Source organism: Vanessa tameamea, chromosome 16 (genome assembly GCF_037043105.1).
Source record: "Vanessa tameamea isolate UH-Manoa-2023 chromosome 16, ilVanTame1 primary haplotype, whole genome shotgun sequence".
NCBI classification, from domain to species: Eukaryota; Metazoa; Arthropoda; class Insecta; order Lepidoptera; family Nymphalidae; genus Vanessa; species Vanessa tameamea.
Window position 1 is genome coordinate 10030104 of NC_087324.1, and position 24818 is coordinate 10054921.

At 32.1% G+C, this 24818-nt stretch overlaps 1 protein-coding gene across 1 annotated transcript in view; it reads left to right on the top strand.

Moving 5' to 3' along the window:
• LOC113395520 (uncharacterized) overlaps window positions 1-24818 on the top strand; it is a 120830-nt gene that overhangs the window by 86183 nt on the left and 9829 nt on the right. Inside the window, exons 3-4 of the mRNA XM_026633118.2 lie at window positions 16901-17171; window positions 21615-21754. Coding sequence (XP_026488903.1) covers window positions 17022-17171; window positions 21615-21754 — 290 coding nt within the window. The 5' untranslated portion in view covers window positions 16901-17021. The remainder of the gene's footprint in view (window positions 1-16900; window positions 17172-21614; window positions 21755-24818) is intronic.

A 24818-nucleotide genomic window follows, 5' to 3' on the forward strand; every position in this document is an offset into this window, starting at 1 on the left:
CCAATTTTATCAAATTCGGTTCAGTGTTTTGGCTGTAAAAGGGGAAAAAACAGAGAGAGTTACTTTCGCATTTATAATATACTGGCTGTTGCTCGCGGCTTTGCTCCCGTAGAATATGAATATATTTAGAAATTAACTTAAAATATTGCGTTAATGTAAGATCACATTGGTGTGTATTTCAGCCCTTAGGGTAGAATTATAATATAAGTTTTATACTTCTATTTCTAAAAATACTTTCATACAATCTTTCATCCCCCTTTTCAACTCTTTACAACCCTTTTTTCTAATTTAAAAGTAGCCTATGTTCCTTATATACCAATGTCTACGGCCAGTGGTAGCCACTTACCATCAGATGAGCCATTTGCTAGTCAAATTATTTTCAGTAAAAAAGTTATATCTTTGATTTGAAAATAATGAACGAACATAATACTTACATACGTGATAAGCTGTAACAAATTTATTAACATAAGAATTGATAACATTAAGTGCTTAACATATACAAATATTAAATAATGGTGCAAAAAGCTTCATCAAAAGTATAACACCTCGCCTTATTGCCTCCACTGGTGACAGCAGGGCTGGTTCGTTTTTAGCCCAGAGGCTCGGAATTGCGATTCAACGGGGAAATACTGCTAGCATTCTTGCAGCCATTCCACGCGGTCAAAATTTATACAAATTTTAATTCATATTTGTATATATTTAAGCACTTAATTTTATAAGCTTGTCTATTTTAATATATTAAATCACACAACGATATTATGCCGTAAAGACATATATATGTTCACACATGTAAATACACTTTTCGAACGCAAAAAAAACGAAGAAAGAGAAACAACAGAAGTAAGATGTTAGCAGATCTGATTAAACTTGTTTTTAGAAACGAGTCAATGACAGCGTAATGACTCCGACGAAATAATTTAATCCTAAAGGTTACGTTAAGTGTTATTTATTACTCAAACACGCCTTAAGTGCTGCATTTCTCAAGACCAGACCTTAATCGATATAAGTGTTATCCTTCATTTGTTATATATAAACTATATATAACGTCCGTCTGAATACAAACTAAAACATTTTAAAGATGGAATTAATGAACTTTTTACCATCGTGATAGGTATTTTTATTGGACCTGAGATTTGTATGTCTGTAGCACCTTAGGGCCAAAATTATTGTTGATGTGTCCCGCAGTAGCCAATAACATATCGGTGGTCATCAACGGAGATGACTGTGTTGACTTAAAAAAGAAGGTTAATTAAAGATTTGAACTTAATACTTAAATATTTTTCTCTTGATGTGATCGTTTCAATTGTTAACTGATGTCAATCTAGTAAAAAATGAACAGCGATTCCAGAATTAATCAGTTGTTGTAAATTGAAAAATCATATTTTAACACGTGACTTTAAAATTTGCAATACCTTTCAATTCTTGTCGATGCGGTATTCAAATAGGTTGCGATGTAATCAAAGAGCCGAGATGGCCCAGTGGTTAGAACGCGTGCATCTTAACCGATGATTTCGGGTTCAAACCCAGGCAGGCACCACTAAATTTTCATGTGCTTAATTTGTGTTTATAATTCATCTCGTGCTCGGCGGTGAAGGAAAACATCGTGAGGAAACCTGCATGTGTCTAATTTCAACGAAATTCTGCCATATGTGTATTCCACCAACCCGCATTGGAGCAGCGTGGTGGAATATGCTCCATACCTTCTCCTCAACGGGAGAGGAGGCCTTAGCCCAGCAGTGGGAAATTTACAGGCTGATTATGTTATGTTTATGTTATGTGTTATGTAATTATCAAAATCAGTTTCAATGTGTAATAGAATTATCTTAATACATACATATAACATCATAAAGAATCTACTTTAGACTGATTTATTTATCTCTTTTAATAATTTCAGTAATCATAATTTGGATGCAATGTTGTAGATTGTTCTTTTGGCATCTTTGTCTTCTGAACATAAGGCAGAACATAACATAAAATCCGGGAATATTTAAACCAAGAGTGAACACGCATCTTGCTGACGCGTTTTGTCTGAGGTTGTATCCGCACTTACCATAAGGTGTTGCGGTAAATCCCAATAGTATAGAAGCAGCTTATGAATATTCCATTGATGGGCAAAGGGATATCCTCTCTTTCATGTAGAAGCTTATTCCACCACGCAGCTTCAAAGCGCGGATATTAGCTAATGATATAGTTATATTACCTTCATGGATAACTATGATAAATATAAAGCGAGTAAAAATCAATGGTGCCTACCCAGGTTTGAACCAGCAATCTTGTCTTATGAATCACGTGTTCCAATCATTTCGACTCAATGGTATAGTCTACTTTTTAAGTGTACACAGATCATTAACAGCAGTGACATATTAATAGAATGATTTCATGCATCGCATTGTAAATATTTTGTTTTTCAACAATAAATCAGAAAGCAATTAAACATCTCAAGCAACGAGAAATTACTCGATGTAGAAAGCCTTTATTAACAAAATTTACGAGCGATGAAACATTTTGTTCCCATCGATTTATTGCTATCAACATCGTTAAAAGCAATTTATGGTCTAATGCATCATTGCTTCAAGTTAAAAAACCACTTTATAAAACCTTAGTTTACCTACAACCATAACGAATAAAGAGATCAAGATAGGTTTGTTTAAGAAGTAAATACTTTTGCACATCATCAAAAAACATACTTGAAAATAGACTTTAACGTATTGAGTTAAGGTGACTATTTGAATACGTGGCGGTAAATACAAGTTTGTCGAGGAGCTTGAAGTCAAGGTCGGCGAGGTTGCGTGCGTAGCGAATCGGATGTGAATCGTAGATGTCAAAACAGATAGTTAAGGCGTTAAGATGTTACGAGGATGAATTAATTCAGTTGCAACTTTGTTTGAAAACACTAGCAAAGTAATAAAATTATATATCGATAGTTTATTTCCAGCGATCGTTCTTTCTACATACTTCTATTTGTAATTAAAAAACGGGAGGTGTCTTGAGACCTGGTTGGAACGAAGTTGCTCTCTATATATTGATCTCTATACGTATTGTATTAAATAAAATTAAAAATTAATTGACGATAAATAAAGTTGTAGTATGTATGTTGTAAACATTATTTCATAAAACCATATAACATAGAGATAGACAGAGAGAAACAGAAAGAGAGGGGAAGGTCGCCTGTGACATTTTTTGCCAGTTCACTCTACTGTAAGCCGCATAAATGTCGTTCCAAAAAATTCAAATAAATCATAAAAAATACAGTCACCAATAGAAACATAGTTCATCGGCAATGACTGTCTTGGCTTATATATATATATGTAGCTACATTATATACTTCAATTATTCAAGTTGATAAAATACTATTATTTTAAAACTGCTCAAAAGAACCACTTACAAGAACAACTTAAACTTCTGATAATCGAACTATTCACAACAACTCCAATTATAACTAAAACATTACAAGAACAAACCTTAACAGATAACAGATATCTAGCGACTAACTATCAGCTGATAAATAAATCATCAATGAGAGCTGTCAGATACCCAATAATTATATCCTTTGTTCGATCAGCGTATTAGTTTTGTATCGACAAGGTTGTGAAGTGGATATTATAAGGTCCGTTCGTTCACATTTCGTTCGGATTAGATATTGCTTTAATTATCCTGTCAGTTTTAAATATTATTTTCATGTAATCCATAGGCTGACTTGAGGCTTATTAGAATTAACAGTTACGTAGTATTAAGTTATCAGTTTTGGACCACTTTACTGGAATGTTCGTCTAGATCTTATCTTCAAAATGTGACTGTGGACTAATTATGGTTTCGTTCACTTTATACAGCGTTATCTGTGCTTGTGAATTTATTTGTTACTTTGCTGACTTTTTTTAACTATTCTATTGGTTTAGGGCTAGTATATTAGGTTGTATAATCCAAAGTTCTGTGTTCTAAAACTTTTTCAGTTTTCTTCCAATCAATTCGAATTAGCAGCCTGAAATTCAAAAGTGCACCAATTACACCCTCTTGCTTCGGAAATCATGTAAAATCATCTGTCAATAATACACGTAGCCTTAACCGGATATGTCGGATTGCATTTGTATTAAAAAAAAAAAAAATGCAAGCTGATATCTTATTTAATAAAGTAACAGTCGGTTTCGATGCCAAAGCTTGGCAAGAACTCTCACTCCTCCATTTCATCCGACAAATGCTGATTTCATCACAATATATAATTAATTTACTTAATACAGATGAAAACTCAGGGGTACATGAATTGAACTCGCTATCTTTGATTAAGATCCATGTGTGCTACCCACTAGACGATCTCGGCGAACTATCTGAATATGGACCAAAACTGATATTATATGCCAAGATCTTAAATGGATACTTAGGAGTGCATTACCATTTTCATATTAGAAAGTTCAAACCCGCCTGGCTGAATACCCATTGAATCGTGGGAAACGATAACAGAATTAATTGCTTCGAATTATTTCAATAACGCTCGGGTAACGCATTCGAGCTACAGAATTTGCACTGTATTCAAATTTTCCATTCCATTTAGTTGTTCGAGTGCGTTATAAATTCTCCAAGTACTTATGCAAACGATATGTTTAGCTTATAAAATGGGAAATTCAAACGTGCCACTGCTTAGAGTCGTAAGGTCACAGTTGAGTCAGATTTTAGTATTCGCTACCTATATTGTTTATACAATATATTAAAGTACACAACGTGAACTGACTGTTTGTCCTATTTGTGACGTCACGTAGTTTCTGTCAAGATACGATATAACTATTGATGCTTTTAACCATTAAAGCGTTTGCTTATAAAAGAAACCTAGTGTGTCCTCTTTTTCAATAAATATCCTTCTTATTATAAATGTGTTTAATAAATATTAATTTATTTTTAATCATCAAAATAAATAAACATTCAAGTATACTTTTACAAGCACTTTTGAATTATCATTTAACAAACTATATTAAGTGAAGAATCAAGAAGGAATTCACTCTTCATTTTAAACGATTAAATTCAATGTAAACCTACCAACTTTTTGAAATGTAGCCTCTACCAAAAAAAACATAGTTATATAAATTCTAATACATATATATCTAAGTATATATGTACAAACTCATATACTATTCTGCGCACATTATAATTTGAAATACGTAAATATTCTATAATTTTAAACTATAATAAAACAACGCTTCGAGTTCTTTCGTATATCACTACCGGGTTCCGTGACAGATTATAGGCGTGGTCACATTATATACTCGAATGCATTATTGCAATAAAGCCCAGCCTTAACGCGGTTGCTATAATGAGAAACAACCCCTAGGGCTTAGGGCATCCCTCATAAAATACCTTTAATTATAATATAGATACAATATGTAATCTATCAATACAATATAGTCTGTATAAACCGCTAATCCTAAACAGAAATTATGGAATACTTTTGTAATATATACTAATATCATAAAACTCTGTCTGTTTGTCTGTTACGCTTCTCGGCTCAACCACTGAATCGAATTTGATAATGTTTGATATGAAGCAAGCTGGAACCCCAAGGAAGGATTGGCGAAAAGTTTCATATATTACTATTTTCCGCCTGCGGTATTATCCGCGATTGAGATATTTGAGATTGAGATTAATACAGCACATAGATTACTTTTAGTACCTGTGCTTTTCCAAACTATAATCTATTTCTGTACTAAATTTCATTAAAGTCAATTCAGCAGAATAGCAGATTAACAAAGAAAAATTATTAAAAGAATTCATGAATTTCTTAATATTGTATTGTTACAGCGAGAACGCCATAATGAATTTACCTAATGAAACATTTTCTCTACAATGGTTTAAAACAATCGCTTAAAAACAACATTTTCATTTCGAATGAAAAGACCGCAAAAACAATAAGACGAAAAAACAATGGGTCGTTTGAAAATATAAGCTTCATGCCTTTGCTACTTTAAGCGACAGCGTTTAACTTATATAATCTTACTATAATATGTAATTATATTACTAACTGTTGGGTATAAATGAACGTTAACGTAAATCTTAGTAAAATTTTAAAATTTAAATTAAAGTATATATTAATAATTTCGTGCATGTCTACTATAGACCCGATCGAAACCTATCTACAATTATAGATCGTTAAAAAATAAAGATTTTTAGTCGACAACATACTTATATCCGCAAAATTCGCATGATCGAGATATTTCGATATTAAATCCATGAAATTCAATGACGTGACAGTTCAACGGGCGGCCATGTTTGAAGTTGCGTTCAAAATTATGTGTAATGAATGGTTAGTCTTAGTTGTCACCACCAATAAGAAAATATAGATGTTTGATATACATAATATTTAATTTAAAAACGCAACATGTGAAGTATATGATAAATCGTATTTGTTTAGTTTTATTTATTTCATCCGAGCAAAGCTGGTTTTTATCAAGTAATTCAATTTAGTATCTGCTTGGTGCTTGCCCCAGCTTTGAATTCGCGACTTACCGTAACATCCGCGTCGTAAAACTCGTGCCTTATAACACACCGAGTTCATAATTATACATCATAGTTTACTTAGATAAAACAATATTAATACCATTTATATAACAAAGTACTAGTATGAAAACCTTTTACATGCAAAATAAACACTTGTGTGTTTCATGGTAATCAGTCAAACGCGTCGAAGACTCTTAATCTGAATTAAGTATAACAATATCAATTTTTATATATAAGTTTCCAAAATACTAATCAATACATACTTACTGATAAAAATTTTAAATATACAAATATAAGAATTGTTTAATACATAATTAACTTTTATTACATATATATCAGGTGAACTTAAATAGAACAGTCTAGATAGAATAATAATTATCGTTGCGATCTTACGATGAGTGCAGCTCGTTGACGCCTTATATAGGATGTCCTTCCTACAATATATAACATATATTATGTACTAAATATTGAAATTAAATGTATTTATTCATAGGTATACAAACATAATACATTAAAATTACGTACTTACACAATTTTGAGCTAGATTACATTCCTAAGCCTACACAGCATGCTCGTAACGATTATATTAATACAGTCTGGTGCTCTTTTATATAATAATAAAGATTTAATAAATTACAGTAAATATATAAATTAAAATAAACTGATATTATGTAACATTAATACTTAAACTATCTCAATAACATTAAATATTTGTAACTATTAAACTAATAACAAAACATTCATCAATTTGAATTATTAGACTAAGATAATAAATTAAATCAAATAATACAATAATCTAAAATTGAGTTGAATTTATAAATTCAGAAATATCTGTCAATAATTTATTAAGTATTTACAGTCAATCATTGAATCGTAGATATGATATACCTTACAATATTTTTTATTGACATATGATATTTACAAAACTAAAACACGTTCAGATCGCTATGTTCCTGACACTTGAATCTTGCAATTTTAAGGAATCCATGACATTCCAACAATAGGCTGTTGAATTCGTTATTCCTAAAGCTTCTGCGTTTCACGACTTTCAACAGCAAATTTGTTCCGTGTGAAATTCAGGTTTTAAAAGAATCGGTTCGATACTGACGGATGATAATTGATATATTTTATAAACTGTCCTGAATCATCATGAATATAAGATTTTATCATCAGTTAGTAGTCAATTTATTTTCATGAAAAAACTTGCTTCCTATCTTCTCATAACAATATAGAATAATGACGTCCTTCTGAACGATTCCGCCCACGAAGCCGTTCAACGGAGACTACACAAATACACTGTATTATAATACACAAATGTGTACACAAACTCACTGTGCGTACTATAATGAGTGCTAAGAACAAACCTTGACAGAAAAAATTAATAAATAAAAACAAAAATTGTCCGTCCCGGGAAACGTGAGACATATATCTATCAAATAAGGATTATTTAAATAATTTATAATTAAAGAACTATATTATATAAATTAATAAATTTGTACTATATAATATAATACATAATAATATATAGCAACGAAATATATACAGTATACGTAATACGCCTCACAAAGGAGTAGAGAGCGATGTCCAGCGCTGTTTGCCGTACATACGAGTCGCTCATTTCATTTACACTTTTCACATAAAAAAAGATTAATTTAACCTCACCTCAGAATCTGCCACTTAAAAACAGCTACCAAACCGTTGTATTTGGGTTATAGAGACTCGAAACGCTTACGCTACGCTCTATGACTAAATACGTGCGGAAAGATCGATTTGTATGTATTGTGTTGTATCCATATAAAAAAATGGTTTTTATCTGGTATTTAAAGTAAGATTTTTTTCGAGAGAAAACACTCTGTGAAAACACTTGAAACTCACCGCTGGATATGTTATAACGCTCTCTTAACCATTATCCTATAGAACATCATTAGACATGACCGAAATCATTACTATTGTTTTTTAGATTTATATATCTATTTTTGTGTCTGTCTTCTATTCATTCCTAAGCTATTCAAACTGTGCTGTGTTACTATGTACGCCGTGTATAATAGCTATATCTACACTATAATATTAAAAATGCGAAAGTAACTCTGTCTGTCTATCAGTCTGACGCTTTCGCGGTCAAATCACTGAACCTTCAATTTCAATTCTCGCCGGGAAAACTAAATAGGCTTAATCAATACAAAAGATCAGTGCAGAGTAACGATTTTGATGACATTTGGTATAAAGCAAGACTGAACCCCAAGAAAGGACATAGGCTTCTCTTTTAATGCACAAAACCTAGAAATCCCCTAAAATTCGGCTAAGGCTAGGGCGAAAACTAAGTGTCTAATATAGTCGTTAAGTAATCTCCAGGTCGTCAGCGAACTTCTCATGCTCGCTGTTTGCGCAACAAATTAAACTGATCACTATAATTTGATACCGCTGTCTCCTGTCAGGTGCGAGACAACGCAACACTAAATACAATAATATATTACTTTTAAAACAACGCAATTAATAGTTTCTAACGCAATCATTCATCCATCAAATCTGATTAGCGAGCAGATACAATACACATTGTTTAATTCTAATCTAGGGTTGTCAAATTTTAAACATATTTAACAACTAGCCAAGTTTTAGATTGAAGAACAAACATTAAACGAAAAACTCTTGTTTTTTCCGGCTAGGAAATTTGAAATACTCGGCTTTTCTCTACTATAATATGAATTTATTATACATTTAAACCATCCCCTTGAATCACTCCGTTTATTAATGAAATTCCGTTGTGTTGTCGTTTAAATGAATACGTCTTTAAACAACAATGAGACCATTTACTTAATTGTTTTTATAGCCAATAAGTTATTTACTCTATGTATGTATATATACCACTTTAATTTCTTATGTGATCGTATAGCAAATTTTCTTTGAAGGTGCTTGTCCTAATATAGGCTGTGTCAAGCCAACGGCTTATTGCCGTCCTCTGTAGCCTGTATTAACAGTAATATATACTACATAAACAACGTAAATAGGTCAAAAGTTATAATAAGTTTGGATAATTCATATTTAAAAAAATATTATACTATTTCAAAATAAAAAACGAAATATAAAAGTAATTTGTGCAGCCTTCGTAAAACCCTTCAAAGGTGTTGAGTAACGTCTGAGAGATTGTATAATAAAAAAATGCTCAATTAATAGTTTGCTCAATTTATGATCAATCTTATGTGAGGTCAAGGTTATATGGCAATAATAGTTATTATAAACTTTAAATATAATTCAATAGTTACAATTTATAGACAATTAAAAAGCATAATCAGTATTTGAACCTGCACTACCTCAATGACAATCACTACTTAGTATAAATCAAAGTCGCTTTCCGGTGTCGGTCTGTCCATGTTTATACTTAGATCTTTAAACTACGCAACGAATTTTTATGCAGTTTTTTTAATAGATTGATTCATTCGAGAGGAAGGCTTATATGTACAATAAATGCATAATATAGTAGAAAAACACTGAAAATTTTAGAGGTTTCTAATGTGATGTCGCTGTCACTCAAATAAACACATTTTATACGCTTACTTTGCAAACGCTGGCTGAACCCTGCAAGATAGATCAAAATATTGTACTACAGTATTATACACCTTAAAAAGATCTATAAAAAAGTCCCTGATGGTATATGTCTATCTCTTAGCAATAACCCACAACTTTTACTTTTTAAAAGAAATAATGGCTTATTTACGAAGTGATTTTAAGCCAATAACAAAAAAGCTGTGAACGTTGCATATAAAAACATTTGCACTCGTGCGAAGCTGGGTCGCTAGTAATTTGATAAAAATAATGAATTAAATAATTGCACTAATAAAAGAAGCGATCATTATTAAAGTACTCACTAAAAATATATCTCAAACCGGCTTAATAAACAAAATGTTAAAAGACATGCAAATGTGCCATATTTGACCAAACATTGTAATTGTATATCTTTCAACAATATCATAACTGCGTCGATCAGAAATTTCAATTCGCGCCGCGATAACTAATAGGCTAGGCTAGGCTTAATCAATCCAAAAGATCAGTGCAGAGTAACAATTTAGCAGTAAAATTCTGTAAAAAATCACTTCTCACTCGTAAATGTTGACATTTTAGTACGTATATCCTAAATTTCATAATTAATATGGTCAATTATTCTGACATTTAACGCTTGTGTTGTACACTTCCGAAATATCAATTCTTCTGGTTAAGAGTGTAAAAAAGAGCATCTGTGTATGCTCACACTTGTGCAATATATTCCAGCTAGCTGATCTCGTCGCTGATCGTTCAAAATTGGCACTTATGTCTAAATTCGATCAAGAAGAAAATTTTTATAATATTACTAATATCAAACGTTGTTATCCAATTCACATTTTACGACTAATGTTACCAGTGTAGAATAAATATAAAATTGTCATATAAGGCTGTACGTAAAATGTGTATTTGAAGGCTGATTGCCTCGCGTCGTTTATTTCGCGACACAGATGAAGTAAATTGTAAATCCCCGTTAAGTGAACACTTTCACATAATATATTCTCCTGGTATAATACTATGTTTTAGAGACTTAGAAAGCTGTTCTCTGATCAGTGTAGGTGTGGTTAGGATGGCCATTTTGAAATTTCAAAGCTAGAACATGAGAAATAGCTGAAGCTGTCAGTGAGAATGATTTATTAAGTAACGGCTGCTAGTACTAAATAACTAGAGCCGGATTGTCCAGTTAACCTTAACCAAAAGTTGCAGGTTCAAGTCCCGATAAGCAATTAATTCTCGTGTGCTTAACACTTAAGGACACGCGTCTTAATTTGTAACACATAAAACACTCGCTACCGAGTGCACTGGACCCAGTATAATATCCTATTTTATTTTTTTTAATTAATAATAAAAGTGAATGATAATTAATTTAATGAAAAATATGTCAATATATAAAGGTAATAATGAATGAAATACAAATATTTATTGTTTTTTCAAAAGAACGGCAACGTCGTAAACGTTGAAACGTAAAATTTATTAAACAATAAACGAAGGACTGGGTCCGTTAGATCCATAAGCGAGTGCTTAAGTGTTAATATGTGTTTATAATTCGTCTGATGAACATCTGCCACTTGTGTATTCACCAACGCGCATTTAAACAATGTATTCTCTAAAAGGGTTCTTAGAGGCCCAGCATTGGAAAACCACTCCCAACTTCTAGAGTCTGACCTGATACTGAGAATAAGAAATACCTAATTAATTTTTAATCAGCCCGATATGGTGTAACCCAAAATTTCCGACCTTATAATCTAATCAGTAAACCAATGAAGCAAGTCTGTTTAATATTAGTAGATGCTTAGATATCACCGACACAGACCTACTGGTTATTCCCTCACTTTTTAATCCGATGGGACGGTAAAGAGATCAGAGCCAGGATATACTTTTGTAGACACAGGATACGCTTTCAATTTCCAGACTCCGGGCTGTTTCTGAGAATTTTTCAATAATAAAACCCAATCACTATTTATGGTCTCCGGATCTACACCAACGAAGCAATTAAACAGATAACATATCTTCAGACAAAAGGAAGAAAAGCTTAAGCATCAAATTTGTCGTTTTGGAAAATGAGTTTTACTGATTTAACTTTAAACTTCATTTTCCAACAGTACCATTTTGGCACTTTAGCTTTTCTTACATTGCACTGACGATATATATTTAATCAGATTAATAAATATTCTGAGCTATTTGAAATCCGATGGTATACAATGATAATACACATTACAAAAACTATATCGAAATCTTGCAAGTAATTTGGTCATTGATGCAATCGATACTATAATTGGAATTATTTCATATTTATAATCGATGTTTTGAATCTCAATCACTGTTTTCTATGCCTATACAATGTATTAGTATAACCTGGTAGACGTTGTCTGTCTGTATATAAATATCATTTGTTATAACGGTTAAATCGTATAACATTTGATGTTAGAACGAAGTGAGTTATATAAAATTATATTTGAAGAAAAATCATTTAAGCACATAATTAATTCAATGTCTACTAATCTCGAAGATTTATAGCAACTAGTGTTCGCCCATTGGTCAAAATTCGACCGTAATTCATTGCTAATAAAATATTAGATGCATTGATTCGACAGATGTGTAGGAAAAATGATGCTCGACTGAACGATATCCTGTCATTACTTCAAATGTAATAAAATGTCATTGATCTTCATCATTTACATGAAGTGTGTTGTCATAGGCAGTATGAACGTAAACTATGATTTTTTCATATTAAATATTATGTAGATACATTTTTTTAAAAAATTGAAAGCTTTCTCCACTTCTTATCCACGTAAACTTTAATATGGCCAAATTCCATACAACTGTACCCGAGTCTTTTTAATTAATAAGGGATACGAAGTAATTGCTTCACGTATTAATAAATATATTATATTAACATTTACATGTATGCAAAGAAACAAACAAAACGTAAGAGAAGTGCATAATTTTTCCGTACAGAAACTCTAAAGTTAAATATATAATCATCGTATTCAAATTTGTTACATATTAAGTCAACGTAGAAAAAAAAAACGCCGCTGTTTTTCTGGTGACAGTTGACGTAACTATAAAAGATATTCTGCATACTTTGTATTTCTTTCTTTTTATAAGAAATATTGCTAAACAAATTGGAGCATATTTTTATTATATTTTCAATGGAACAACCAACACAAGTTACAATACAACATAAAAAAAAATGCACATTTCAAAATTATCTTTGCATATGTTCTACTTTCTTTGCATACGATCACATCACACGATATGTATTAAATATATATATATATATATATATATATATATATATATATATATATAGATAAAATACAATAAGCCGATTACTGTAAATTGACGTAAAAATATGCTACATAATAAAGTGAAGAAAAATTCAAAATCATCCTTTATATTCTACCTTATTTAAAATTCCCAATCATGGGTCGATATCAGGCAGGTGGACTAATACTTTCAACATACATACGCGTAATACATATTGACGAATGAACGGACGAAGTGTATACAATAAAATTTAAAGTGAAGCAACACCATGTAACTGGTGGACTTAGGCATCCTTCTACCATCAATTATTTCTCATCATATTATCATCAAGAGATCGATGAAAGTTAGGAAATAAATCAGAAAAGAGACGGAACAACTGTTAGATTTTTATTCTTTTGTTTAAAATTAGTATTTTTTTTTTTGTATAACATTTGTTGGAGAACGAGCAAAGGCACCACCTGTTAGTAGTCAACATTGACATCGGTGCTGTAAATTTAAGCATTCCATACATTGCCATTGTGACCAAAATTCTGAACTAAGATGTTATGTCCCTTGTGCTTGTAGTGAAAATGTCTCACTCACCGTTCAAACCGAAACACAACTGTACTAACTATTACTGTTTGGGGTAGAGCATATCATGAGTGGGAGGTACCTAACTAGACGAGTTCGCACAAACCACCAAGTGATTAAATGTTAGGGTTATTTCTTTATTACAATTGTTGTGTGTAGCCGGCCTTATTTGAATCGAAAGCGCTTGGAAATGGCTAATTGACTTAGTGTTGAACACGCAACACTCGATCCCGGTAACGCGAGACATCACTATTAATGTAAACACCAAGTAAGCGATCAATTAGACTTGCATACAAATTAAACAAACATCGACAAGTATGCGAGCAGCGACTTCTTGAATGGAAAGTGCATTTGAATTGCAATTCGATAGACTTGCTTTGTTATCGAAGTGGTAATGTATCTCGATGATGAGAATACATTTTTTTAATTCGACATTTATTTGTTTTAAGGACTTCATAACAAGCGAATAGGCCATTCCTTGTTTGTCTTGCTGAGCTATAGAGAGTTTGAAATTGAAGGACAATAACAAAACGAGTTATACCGAATTGAATTAAAAAGATCGGAAAATATTGGAATTGTGCAACATAGACATATAAAATACGTATTCTATTTAAACGTAATTTTATTGGGAGAATTAATATTTCAACGTTTTTATGAGTTTATTTAATCCGTCTGGAATAAAATGTACAAGTAACACAAATATTGGTTTCCGTTTCCGACTTTATTTCTTCTAAATAATATTATAAATACGAAATTTTGTGTACTGAGGTGTTTGTTAACTAACAACAGAATTATAAGTAATAATAAAGGAAACTATAGAAATAAAATATATCACGAAGGCTAATAAAATATAATATTAATAATATATTCTAATTTGTATAGAGCAAGACTGAAAAAACTATTTAATATAATTTAATTAAAAAGACGTTTTTTCTCTCGTTATAATTACTCGTACAATGCTGTTAATCTTTTATTAATATTGTAAGAGAAACAGGTAGAATTATTTGAAGATAAGACTGAGCGTTAGATTAACAGCCACTGTTGAGCATAAGCCTCTCATTTCATCTGATATTTGCAAGTATCCTCATTATGTTTTCCATCAACGCTGCACACCGAGTACGACATTACTTATAAACACGAATTAAGCACATATATATTAAATGGTACTTGTCAGGGTTTGGATTATAATCTTCGGTTCATATTCCCATTCAATTATAACTTGTACTATAATTAGGTTTTATAGTTTTTTGTTAAATAATAAAAATTCAAATGACATTACAAATTACTGATTAAGATTTGTAAACTTACTGTATCAATATATTGCATCAACGACGGTATTATTAAACGAAAAGTTATTTATAAAATAATTTACGATTAAATTAATTTCTTTGTTATATGTAAGTTTTTAAAATTAATAACTAATAATCAAAATATTCCCCCGATCATATCACACTATCATACATTCTGTATAGCACTTGATCCATAAATGGGCAAAGACTCTTCAAGAATAAGGTCTATAGGCTTCTTATGGGCGGCCACGCAGCAAATCCCTTGCAAACGTCAATGGGCGACGATAAGCACTTACATGGAACTACGCTTGCTGGTTATTCCGTTTAAAAAATCTTTATTTCAACGTCGGCTAAAGAAACACTGCAAAGTTGTGTAACAAATACGCTTGATGGACGACCTGATCTTGCTGTATTGAAAACCGACGAAAAACGATAATTTAATGCGAGTTCTCTCGCGTATAATAAACCAATCTGTGCTTCTGTTCGTATTTACTATCGACTAAAATTATACAATTCGAAAAATCAATGTTTAAATCATATTGACTGTCAAAATATCTACCGCTGAAATAGAAAAAATAACCTGAAAGAAAGTTGTCTACTGCGTTATAAATATACACAAATATGACAGATTGACATTACAGCAGTCACTATTCCATATATTGTATCCCATATCACGATCGAGCAATAGATCTAATTTCGAGATGATTCTTACAGAATAACTCCACAATTTCAGCTCTACAATATCATTAAAAATTTAATATTTTTTGTATTATCTATGTTAAAAGTATGTAAAAATATAACACGCCTGTTCACAACGGGTTCATCATTATTAATTCTAACGCAATTTCACATGAAACGAGCAACAGAAACAGTACTTCTCATTATTATCAAGTGTCAGACATTTTTTGTATTAACTTCTTGACCTGAATCTAATTAATCAGAATCGAAATTGATCAGTGGTTAGGAATGAATTATATCAGGGTTGTCAAAATGAATGAAATGAGTAGATTTCTTTTATAACAGTACCATTTTAATTTACTGAGGTATTAAGTGATACCTACCTATATACATAGATACCTAAGTAAATTTCGATTATTCAAACACCTTACCGTATCAAAAATTAAACAATAGTTTTAAGGTACAAAATATTAAGAACAGATAAAAGCAATTTATTTAATTAGATTTTTTTTAATACTAAAACAATAAATAGTTGTTATTTATTTTTTAATGAATTTGACAGCCCTATAACAAAAAATGATAGAACATCGTGTCGGAGAATGTCCAGCGAGAGTGATCTCATTCACGATCAGGATGATTCGATACAAAATTGCATATTATCTTGTCGATGGGTCACTCGATAACAACATCGATGCCGGACGATTATTCGATCACTAGGTTTTAAGGTTAACAGACGGCCTGAGTGAAGTGAGCATATCGATAATAATTTATCGATATCTAACTTTTATTCATCATATTGTAATTAAAAAGATTATTATCTGTAATATAATATCAATTAAATACCACAGGTTCATAAATGTTCTTATCTTATTAATCGAAATGAACTACATTCGACAAAAAACGTGTGAACCGGTAATCGATTCTTTTATTGCCTAAACGTAACAGACACAATACCGACAATCGAATTCCTATCAAAACAGTGGACTGTATAGGTCAATATCGCTACCAAACCGCAAATTACTTGCTCAAGGTTATCACAAAAGGTCAATAATACTATACAATCCATTCCTTTGTTGCAGGTCGACCTACAAAGTTTATGGTGGTATCGAGGAACATGACATGAGGTTGGGCTGAACGGTGATGTGCAAGATGGCGCGCAGTTGAATTTAAAAATGTTCCTGTGTGTGTGACAAATCAAAAATGGCAAATAAAGTTAAAAACAATCACTACGTGGCGACGCACCGTTCGGGGATTGATTCGCCCTCGTCGGGGGGTTACTTGCATCGTTCGTCGAGGGATGAAAATGACAGCCACCGAGCGCCCTCCGAGAGGACGCTTTCAGAATATACGGTAAGTAGTTACATGTCAATTTTAATATTCAGATCTAGATGATGTTTATGTCGTACTCCTGATCAACTTCGGATTCGACAAACGAAGATGGAGCCAATATGTGCTGGAAATATCATAGAGCTCCGATATATAGGCAAAGATTTTTATTTATTTTATTTTTATTTATTAAATAAGTTACACCATCAACTTATAACTAAGCACTTAAAATGTCTTTAAAGGTGTAAACAACATTGAATCCGAATTGTAAAGATCCGTACAGTATCTATTTCTTAACTCTCATGATCCAATACGAATCCTAACGTCTGGAAAGAGTCCAGGAGTAGGACCATAGGCTTTACCAAAACACTTTTCAAGATACGAGAATGTTATTGGAACATTGGTGTGATGTAAGGAATAGTTAATATTTTTTACAGCTCCAATTGCCATGGGTCTTGGTTTGCTGGGATTTGCTTGGATTTGCTCGTCCGCCTACCAATTACATAAATTAAACTTAATTTATTTGACAAAACCCAATTACTTTTTCTCGGCACGCTTTGCACCCAGGACCTCTAAGCTATCCATTAAAGTAACGCATTAGTTAATTCCAAACTTACCGCACTGATGTAACCCCTGTCACCAATAATATCAGGAATAGCTTTGTGTTACTGAAACTATACATAACTTCTTAACTCTTATCCCATGTAAGCGGAACATTAACGGTGTAAGGAAAAGTTCCAATATTTTGTATAAATAGAAAATTACAAATTTATTTGGCTAATATTCTAGCTTCTGAAAAATAAAAAATATATCAACCGCGACAAATTATTAATATAATGAACCTTGCACTTATTTAATTAATACTGTACATAAATTAAATTGTTATATTATGTTTTAATAAATTCCATGAAAACAAATATATATTTAAACAAAATAAATAATAATAACACAATAATCGTTAATTTTACGCACATGTATAACATGCTTGACGAAGCACGCAAAAACAATTCAGAACAAAACACGAATCAATTATAATTAACTACCAATAACGCCTTGAAATCGACGCTAAAATTGTAAACTTGAATTTAATAAAAACGAAGAAAATAATATCCTAGTAAACTTTTATAAATGTGAAATTTTGTACGTTTGTTACTCAATCACGTAAATACGGGCCGATTTAAATGAAATTTGGAATAAAGATAATTTGTTCTAATGTTTACTGTAAAATAAAGCTCATTTCTAAAGGGTTAAATTAAAAAAAAGAAAATGAAATGAATGAACAAAAATACCTTTATTTTGTTTAATGCAACTAAATGGTTATATATTTAAGACAATACGTGTGGATTTAATCTTGTCTTACGATTTACAAAAAAACACAAATGACCAACAGTTAGTGATTTAATATCGGTCAGTATTTAATTAAGATTGCGATATGCGCTACCTAATCTGCCGCATCCCGCGGGCGAAAACTAGTTTGACAATAAACGCACCTAAAATACGTCTTACGACAATCTCATTTGCGTTCCGACGCGTTGACGCGAAGCGATTTCCTTTGCATAAGCAATGCGTCCGCAATCCATAGCACAATTAAATTAACTCCATATACATTTACAGAAACTATTCCTTTGTTAAATAATAATCATATTTTTAATATAATTTTATAAAACTTGTATTAATACAATTTTACACCTTTCTAGCTGTGCCCGCGACTTCGTACGCGTTTGAATGTTTTTTTTTTTTTGTTGTGCTTAAGTTACTCCTTATTACATCAGATTTCTGCCAGTGAATGTCCCGTCAAAATCGGTCCAGCCGTTGCAGAGATTAGCCGGAACAAAAAGACAGACAGACAAAAATTCAAAAAAAAAAATATTTTGGTGTATGTACCGTGTATGCCTTTGGTAAAAACGGTTATTTTAAAATTACAAACAGACACTCCAATTTGATTATATGTATCAATTAAGATTATTACTAAAAAAAAAAAAAACTCTAAAATAAATTAAACGAACTTCATGAATCGAAGTTAAATTATTATAATGCATAAAATTTACATTGAGTATCTTGCTTGCTTCCTTGCTCGTAGACACATATAAAGCAATTGTAGTTCTGGAGATACAAACAATGACAACCTGAAATAGTGGAAAGAAAATGAAAATGAAAATCAATATATTCTTTATTCGAGTCTTTATAAAAGTATTTTTCGTCAATCGTCACGTCACAGTGTTGAATTAAATCTAAAGCTTAGCACCGGTTGGGAAAGTAGATTGAACCACTCCATTCTCTACTCCACTCCACTTCCACTCTGTACAGAATATATCAATAATATACTATTAAGAAATGTAGGAAAAGGACATAATATATCTCGTCTGAAAATCAACAAATACTAAGTCCATGCTTTATTATCATTAATATAATTTTGTTTTGAGTTACATCCATCATTTTTTGACATGAGATTTAAATATTTAAAAGGCCAAATTAAAAATAAGAAGGATGTATTTACCTTTTTTTATTCATGCAACCCCGTTAAATAGAGATTCTAATATTCCGATTCTCTCGGCCCGCTTTTTGGTTCAAAGCTCCATCATTTCGCCTGATATATGAATGAGTAATAATTAAAAAAAAAAAAACAATGAAAAATTATTAAAAAAAAAAACAATGTACGTACGTTTGCCTTAAAACAATAAGTAAATAGTTAAAGAGCATTGTTAGAATTTAAACCAAAAAAAAAAAAACAAACTAATTAGTATTTAAACCTACTAACTTTACAAACAAAGTCACGTTGAAGTAACAAAGGAAATATCAAACGGCACAAATCAATACACACATTTAAACACGGCCCACATCAAACGCATTTGGACGCGATCAAAATGGCATGAAAACACATAACACAGCTGGAACGCTGAGCTCGTATCGACACATGACGATTCCGTAACAATCTAAGAAATAGAAGCGAGCGATTTCGCCGAATCAATTGCCTGATGATATTTATCTTTAGTATTTCTAGATTTTTAAAGCTTTACATTTTAGTAATAATCCTGTAAAATTGATCAAAAGTGCGTGTTAAAATCGTGAATCTTATTTTACATACGTCGACTTGAGAATCTTCTCGATTACTTTTTGTCGGTTAAAATAATTATAATTCTATTCTTCTAACTTTACGGTACGTCTAGACTCATAATTCGGCTTCGAGAATTTCATCAAGTCTACAGATACAGCATTAAACGGTGTCGGAAAATAAGAGAATTATTTAAATTGTTTTGTATGTCTTGAATAGCAACAAGAAACCCGTTTATTTTGAACAAAATATTTTTAAACTTATTTCCTGGGGAGAAATGACCGTGAAATGTACTCTGACGTAACTAGGTTCCTCTCTCGTTAACTATCTCTCTAAACTAGTGAGACCTGGGTTTAAATCTCCAATTTTATTCGCCTAATTAGCAAAAGCACCCTGAAGATATGTAGTTGGTAATTTTACAATCCCGTGCATCAGAAATAACGAACCGCCTTCCTTCGCATGATCTCTCTGATTCTGTCGGATTGCCAGTGCAGCTGGTATTTGTAAACTGTAATATTTCCTGCATATTTGGCTACTGTCTGGTAAATATCTACCATGAGTACAGTCTACAGTCATAAGTCGATTAACAAAATTAACGTTAGATTCTAATTGAAATTAACATCATTATTGGTTTAAAATATAAAGTAATTAATAATTAATATTCTTTATTATAATATTACAAATTATTATCATTTGTTTACACGGGTAACCAGTGATAAACAAAAATGTAAGCTAAGTCTACACTTTTTGCACATCTGCCTTCCTGTCAAAGGGATGGATTTTCTGAATCAATATATGTGTTTCTCTTTATAGATTTATTTTCAATAGTATATTATTTTTTAGTGTACGAAAAACACAATTATATTTAAAAATAAATAGGTTTCGCCCGCGGTTTAAGGTGGTGGTGTTGCTGTTATTATTTATACATCAACTAAAACATATTCTGGTTTCACAAAAAGAATATTATCAAATCATTTTCAGTTTTAAACGTAAAATATGTACGTACATTCGCGTATGTCATGCACCAATCATAAAATCAACAAACTCTAACATGCCGATATTTGTATTGTTGTACGAGTCGCTCCTATTTCAAGTCGTAACAACGTTTATTGCAAATTAAGCGGTCATAACCCGTTCTATAACGAGTCGGTCGCTTTCGCCGTGAATTCATGATTTTAATTAAATATTACACACACATTTAGAGGGGGGCGTCTAAATTAATAACATGTTCATTTACAATAATATTTTAACTTATTTTTCAGAATTAAGTACCGTGTAATTTTGATACTATTTATTTTCCAAATCCTTTCGAATTGAAGGCATTGCTTAACCAAAATGACCCCTATTATATTTGCAATAAAGGTTTAAATACAAAATAGCCGTTATGCTAATGACTGACTATTCTTAACTTTTAGATGATAGACGAGAGGACACGTTCCCCCTCCGGTGGTGAGCACAGGAATGGTCGACGGCATCCCACCAATGGGTCACCACGGGACTCCGGCTCGGAGGTATATGTCACTAGCGCCGCCTACCGACCGCCCTCTGAGATTAGGTAAGAAAAAACCTGATTGTACGAATAATTATTAAACCAGCACTATGTCCAATTAAAAAGGTCACATTTCCTGGTATACTCCCCATGTGATCTATATTCTATACTAAGATTATAAATGCGAAAGTAACTCTGTCTGCCTAAAGCCGTTTACGGCCATAACACTGAAGCGAATTTGCTAAGATTTGGTATGAAGCAAACTTGAACTCCAATGAAGGACATCGGTTACTTTTTATGTTTAACATCTGACGATCAACCCCTTAAACGAGCGAAACCGCGGGCAACGACACCTAGTAAGTAACTGTAGTATCTAAATAATGGTAATATGTATGGGCCATTTAACAGGACCATAGATATTTATTAACTGCAAAGGTTCATATATCGTTACCTCAGTATAATTTTATTATAAAATTCACGTAATTTATTGTAAATAGTCTTAATTTAAGGTCAGTGCAGCTGCGAAAACAGTTAGTAAGTTTTATGTACATTGGCTTAGAATATATCATTTTTTTTTAGTATAGATGAAAGATATACATTTACAATAGATTTAAAACATGATGTAGTTACTATATAGACTTTTATATGGATGCAATTGTTAAAAGATAACCTTTTAATTATAATTTCTGACTATTTACTCCAAATTAACATAAAAATGTGTAACGAATGATAAGGTACTGCTTATTGTTGCTTTTTTATGCCATTGGTTGGCCGACGAGCATATGGGCCACCTGATGGTAAGTGGTCACCACCGCCCATAGACAAAGGCGCTGTAAGAAATATTAACCATTCCTTACATCACCTATGCGCCACCAACCTTGGGACTAAGATGTTATGTTCCTTGTGCCTGTGATTACACTGGCTCACTCAGCCTTCTAAGTGGAGCACAAAAATACAGAGTACTGTTATTTGGCGGTAGAATATCTGATGAATGGGTGGTACCTACCCAGGCGGGCTTGCACAAAGCCCTACCACCAAGTAAATTCGCAAAGATGATTGTATTTCATCAACGTCAATTATTTTGTAAACCAAAGATTAAAAAGAAAATAGACGTAAGTAGCCTAACACCGCTATGTTATCATCGGGCAATTCCTTTAACAATTCCTCGTATTCAAGCCGAAAGATCACGTAACGTGTCGAGTTATGGAAATACACCCATCAAACGTTCAACGCAAGCTAGCGTTTATATAAGAAAAACGTTTTTGAAAATGTTCAGTCGAGTCGACTGACTTTGTTGTGTTCCGGTTTGAACAATGAGTGAGTCAATGTTCCTGTAGTTACAAGCACAGGGGACTTAAGATATCAGTTACCAAGGTTGGAAGCGCATTGGCTATGTGAGGAATTGTTTATGTTTTTTTACTGATCAGTAAAAACCACTTTCCATCAGGTGGGGAATTTGACTATCCGACTAACTATGCCAAGAAAATCATATTCAAAAATTACAAATCATGATGATTTCGAAGCGTCAATAGTGCATCGGTTTTCGGGCCGCCTAGCGATGTAAAAAGTCGCAGGATCGATCCTGCTATTGTCGTCACGACTCCTAACATAAGTGATGAGCTTAAAAGGAGGGGTAAGTAGGAATATTAGTAATGCCTTAAATAATTGGGGCATTGCTACTATTCTTTATAAAAAAAAAGATGGATTTTAATCGTTTCTTAATTTAGCATCGAACATTTTTTTAAATTCGTTTTTCTACTATATAACTCAAAGGTGGCTCAATATTGGTGTATTTTTTTTTATATAAAATGATTTATGCAATATTTTTCCGTCATTCATATTTAAAAAACGCAGCGTTCAAAACGTCGGTCTGCATCGATAACCGCGAAACAAAACCATTACATTAAACGCCAAGATTGATGGTGAATCACCCATAGAAAACGCAATCGGTACAACGGTGTACGGCCTCATCCACACCACATACAGGCTCATAGTGCAATCTCCATAGATTCGACTCAATTACCTATATTGTCGGTGTAACGGATGCTTAGCAAAACGTCTACTAATATAACTATCAAGATATTCGTAGCTACGATATTCCATACAAGAAGCGTTCGTATATAACTTGACTTTTATGTAGTTTTAAGGTAGATTACTTAACCATCATGTTTTAATAATGAGCCTTACCTATAAGCTATATTGGTCAACAGACAAAGTAAACAATAATTAAATCAAAATATTAATTACTAGTTGTCGCCCGCGGCTTCGCTCGCGTTTTAGGGGGCTAGTCATATGTTAGGCAAAAAGAGTAGCCTATGTCCTTCCTTGGAGTTCAAGTTTGCTTCATACCAAATTTCGTCAAATTTGGTTCATCGGTTTGGCAGTGAAAGAGCGGCAGACAGACAGACAGAGTTACTTTCATATTTATAATATTAGTATAGAAGTATAGATATACGTAGACTCATAAAAATACTTTTGAGTCGTCGTGGTATTTATTTAAGGTAACCTCATCTTAAGAACCACCAGTGTGTACGTTCTACCAAGAAGGATTTTCAAGATAATTACTCTTTTCTATTTCTAACAATTCACATTGTTACGTTATTTAAATAAAATGTATCCTGTACCAACATTTTTTTTTATTACCTACGTAATCATCAATTGAGTAATAAGTCTTATTTATATCAATAGGCTAAGTAAAAAAAAAGTATGTAATTTTATGACACACGACTTCTAGCTTGAGTCCTAGAAATAAAATAATATTAGCATAAAAAAAAAACAATGTCATTTCCCATCGATTGTAAATACAGTCTTACGTACAAAGTCTAATGCATTAGAACGTTTGATTTATCGCCGCACCCTATAATACAATTTATAACTCAAATGTATCGATAATCTGGATACCGAGATTGTAGGTCGAACGGTACTTGTATTGTGTCGCACGAGATACATCTATCCGTATTATAGCCCAGAAGATGTAGCCGTCTTTATTTCTAATAATAATTTTCTCAATATTTTGCAGCTTGGATTTTATTTAAATAAGTTTTTAGATAGTAATATCAAAACGAAAATAACAAGATTTGTTATTGTTTAATTATGAGACAAGAATAGAATGAATGAATTCAGTGAGTGT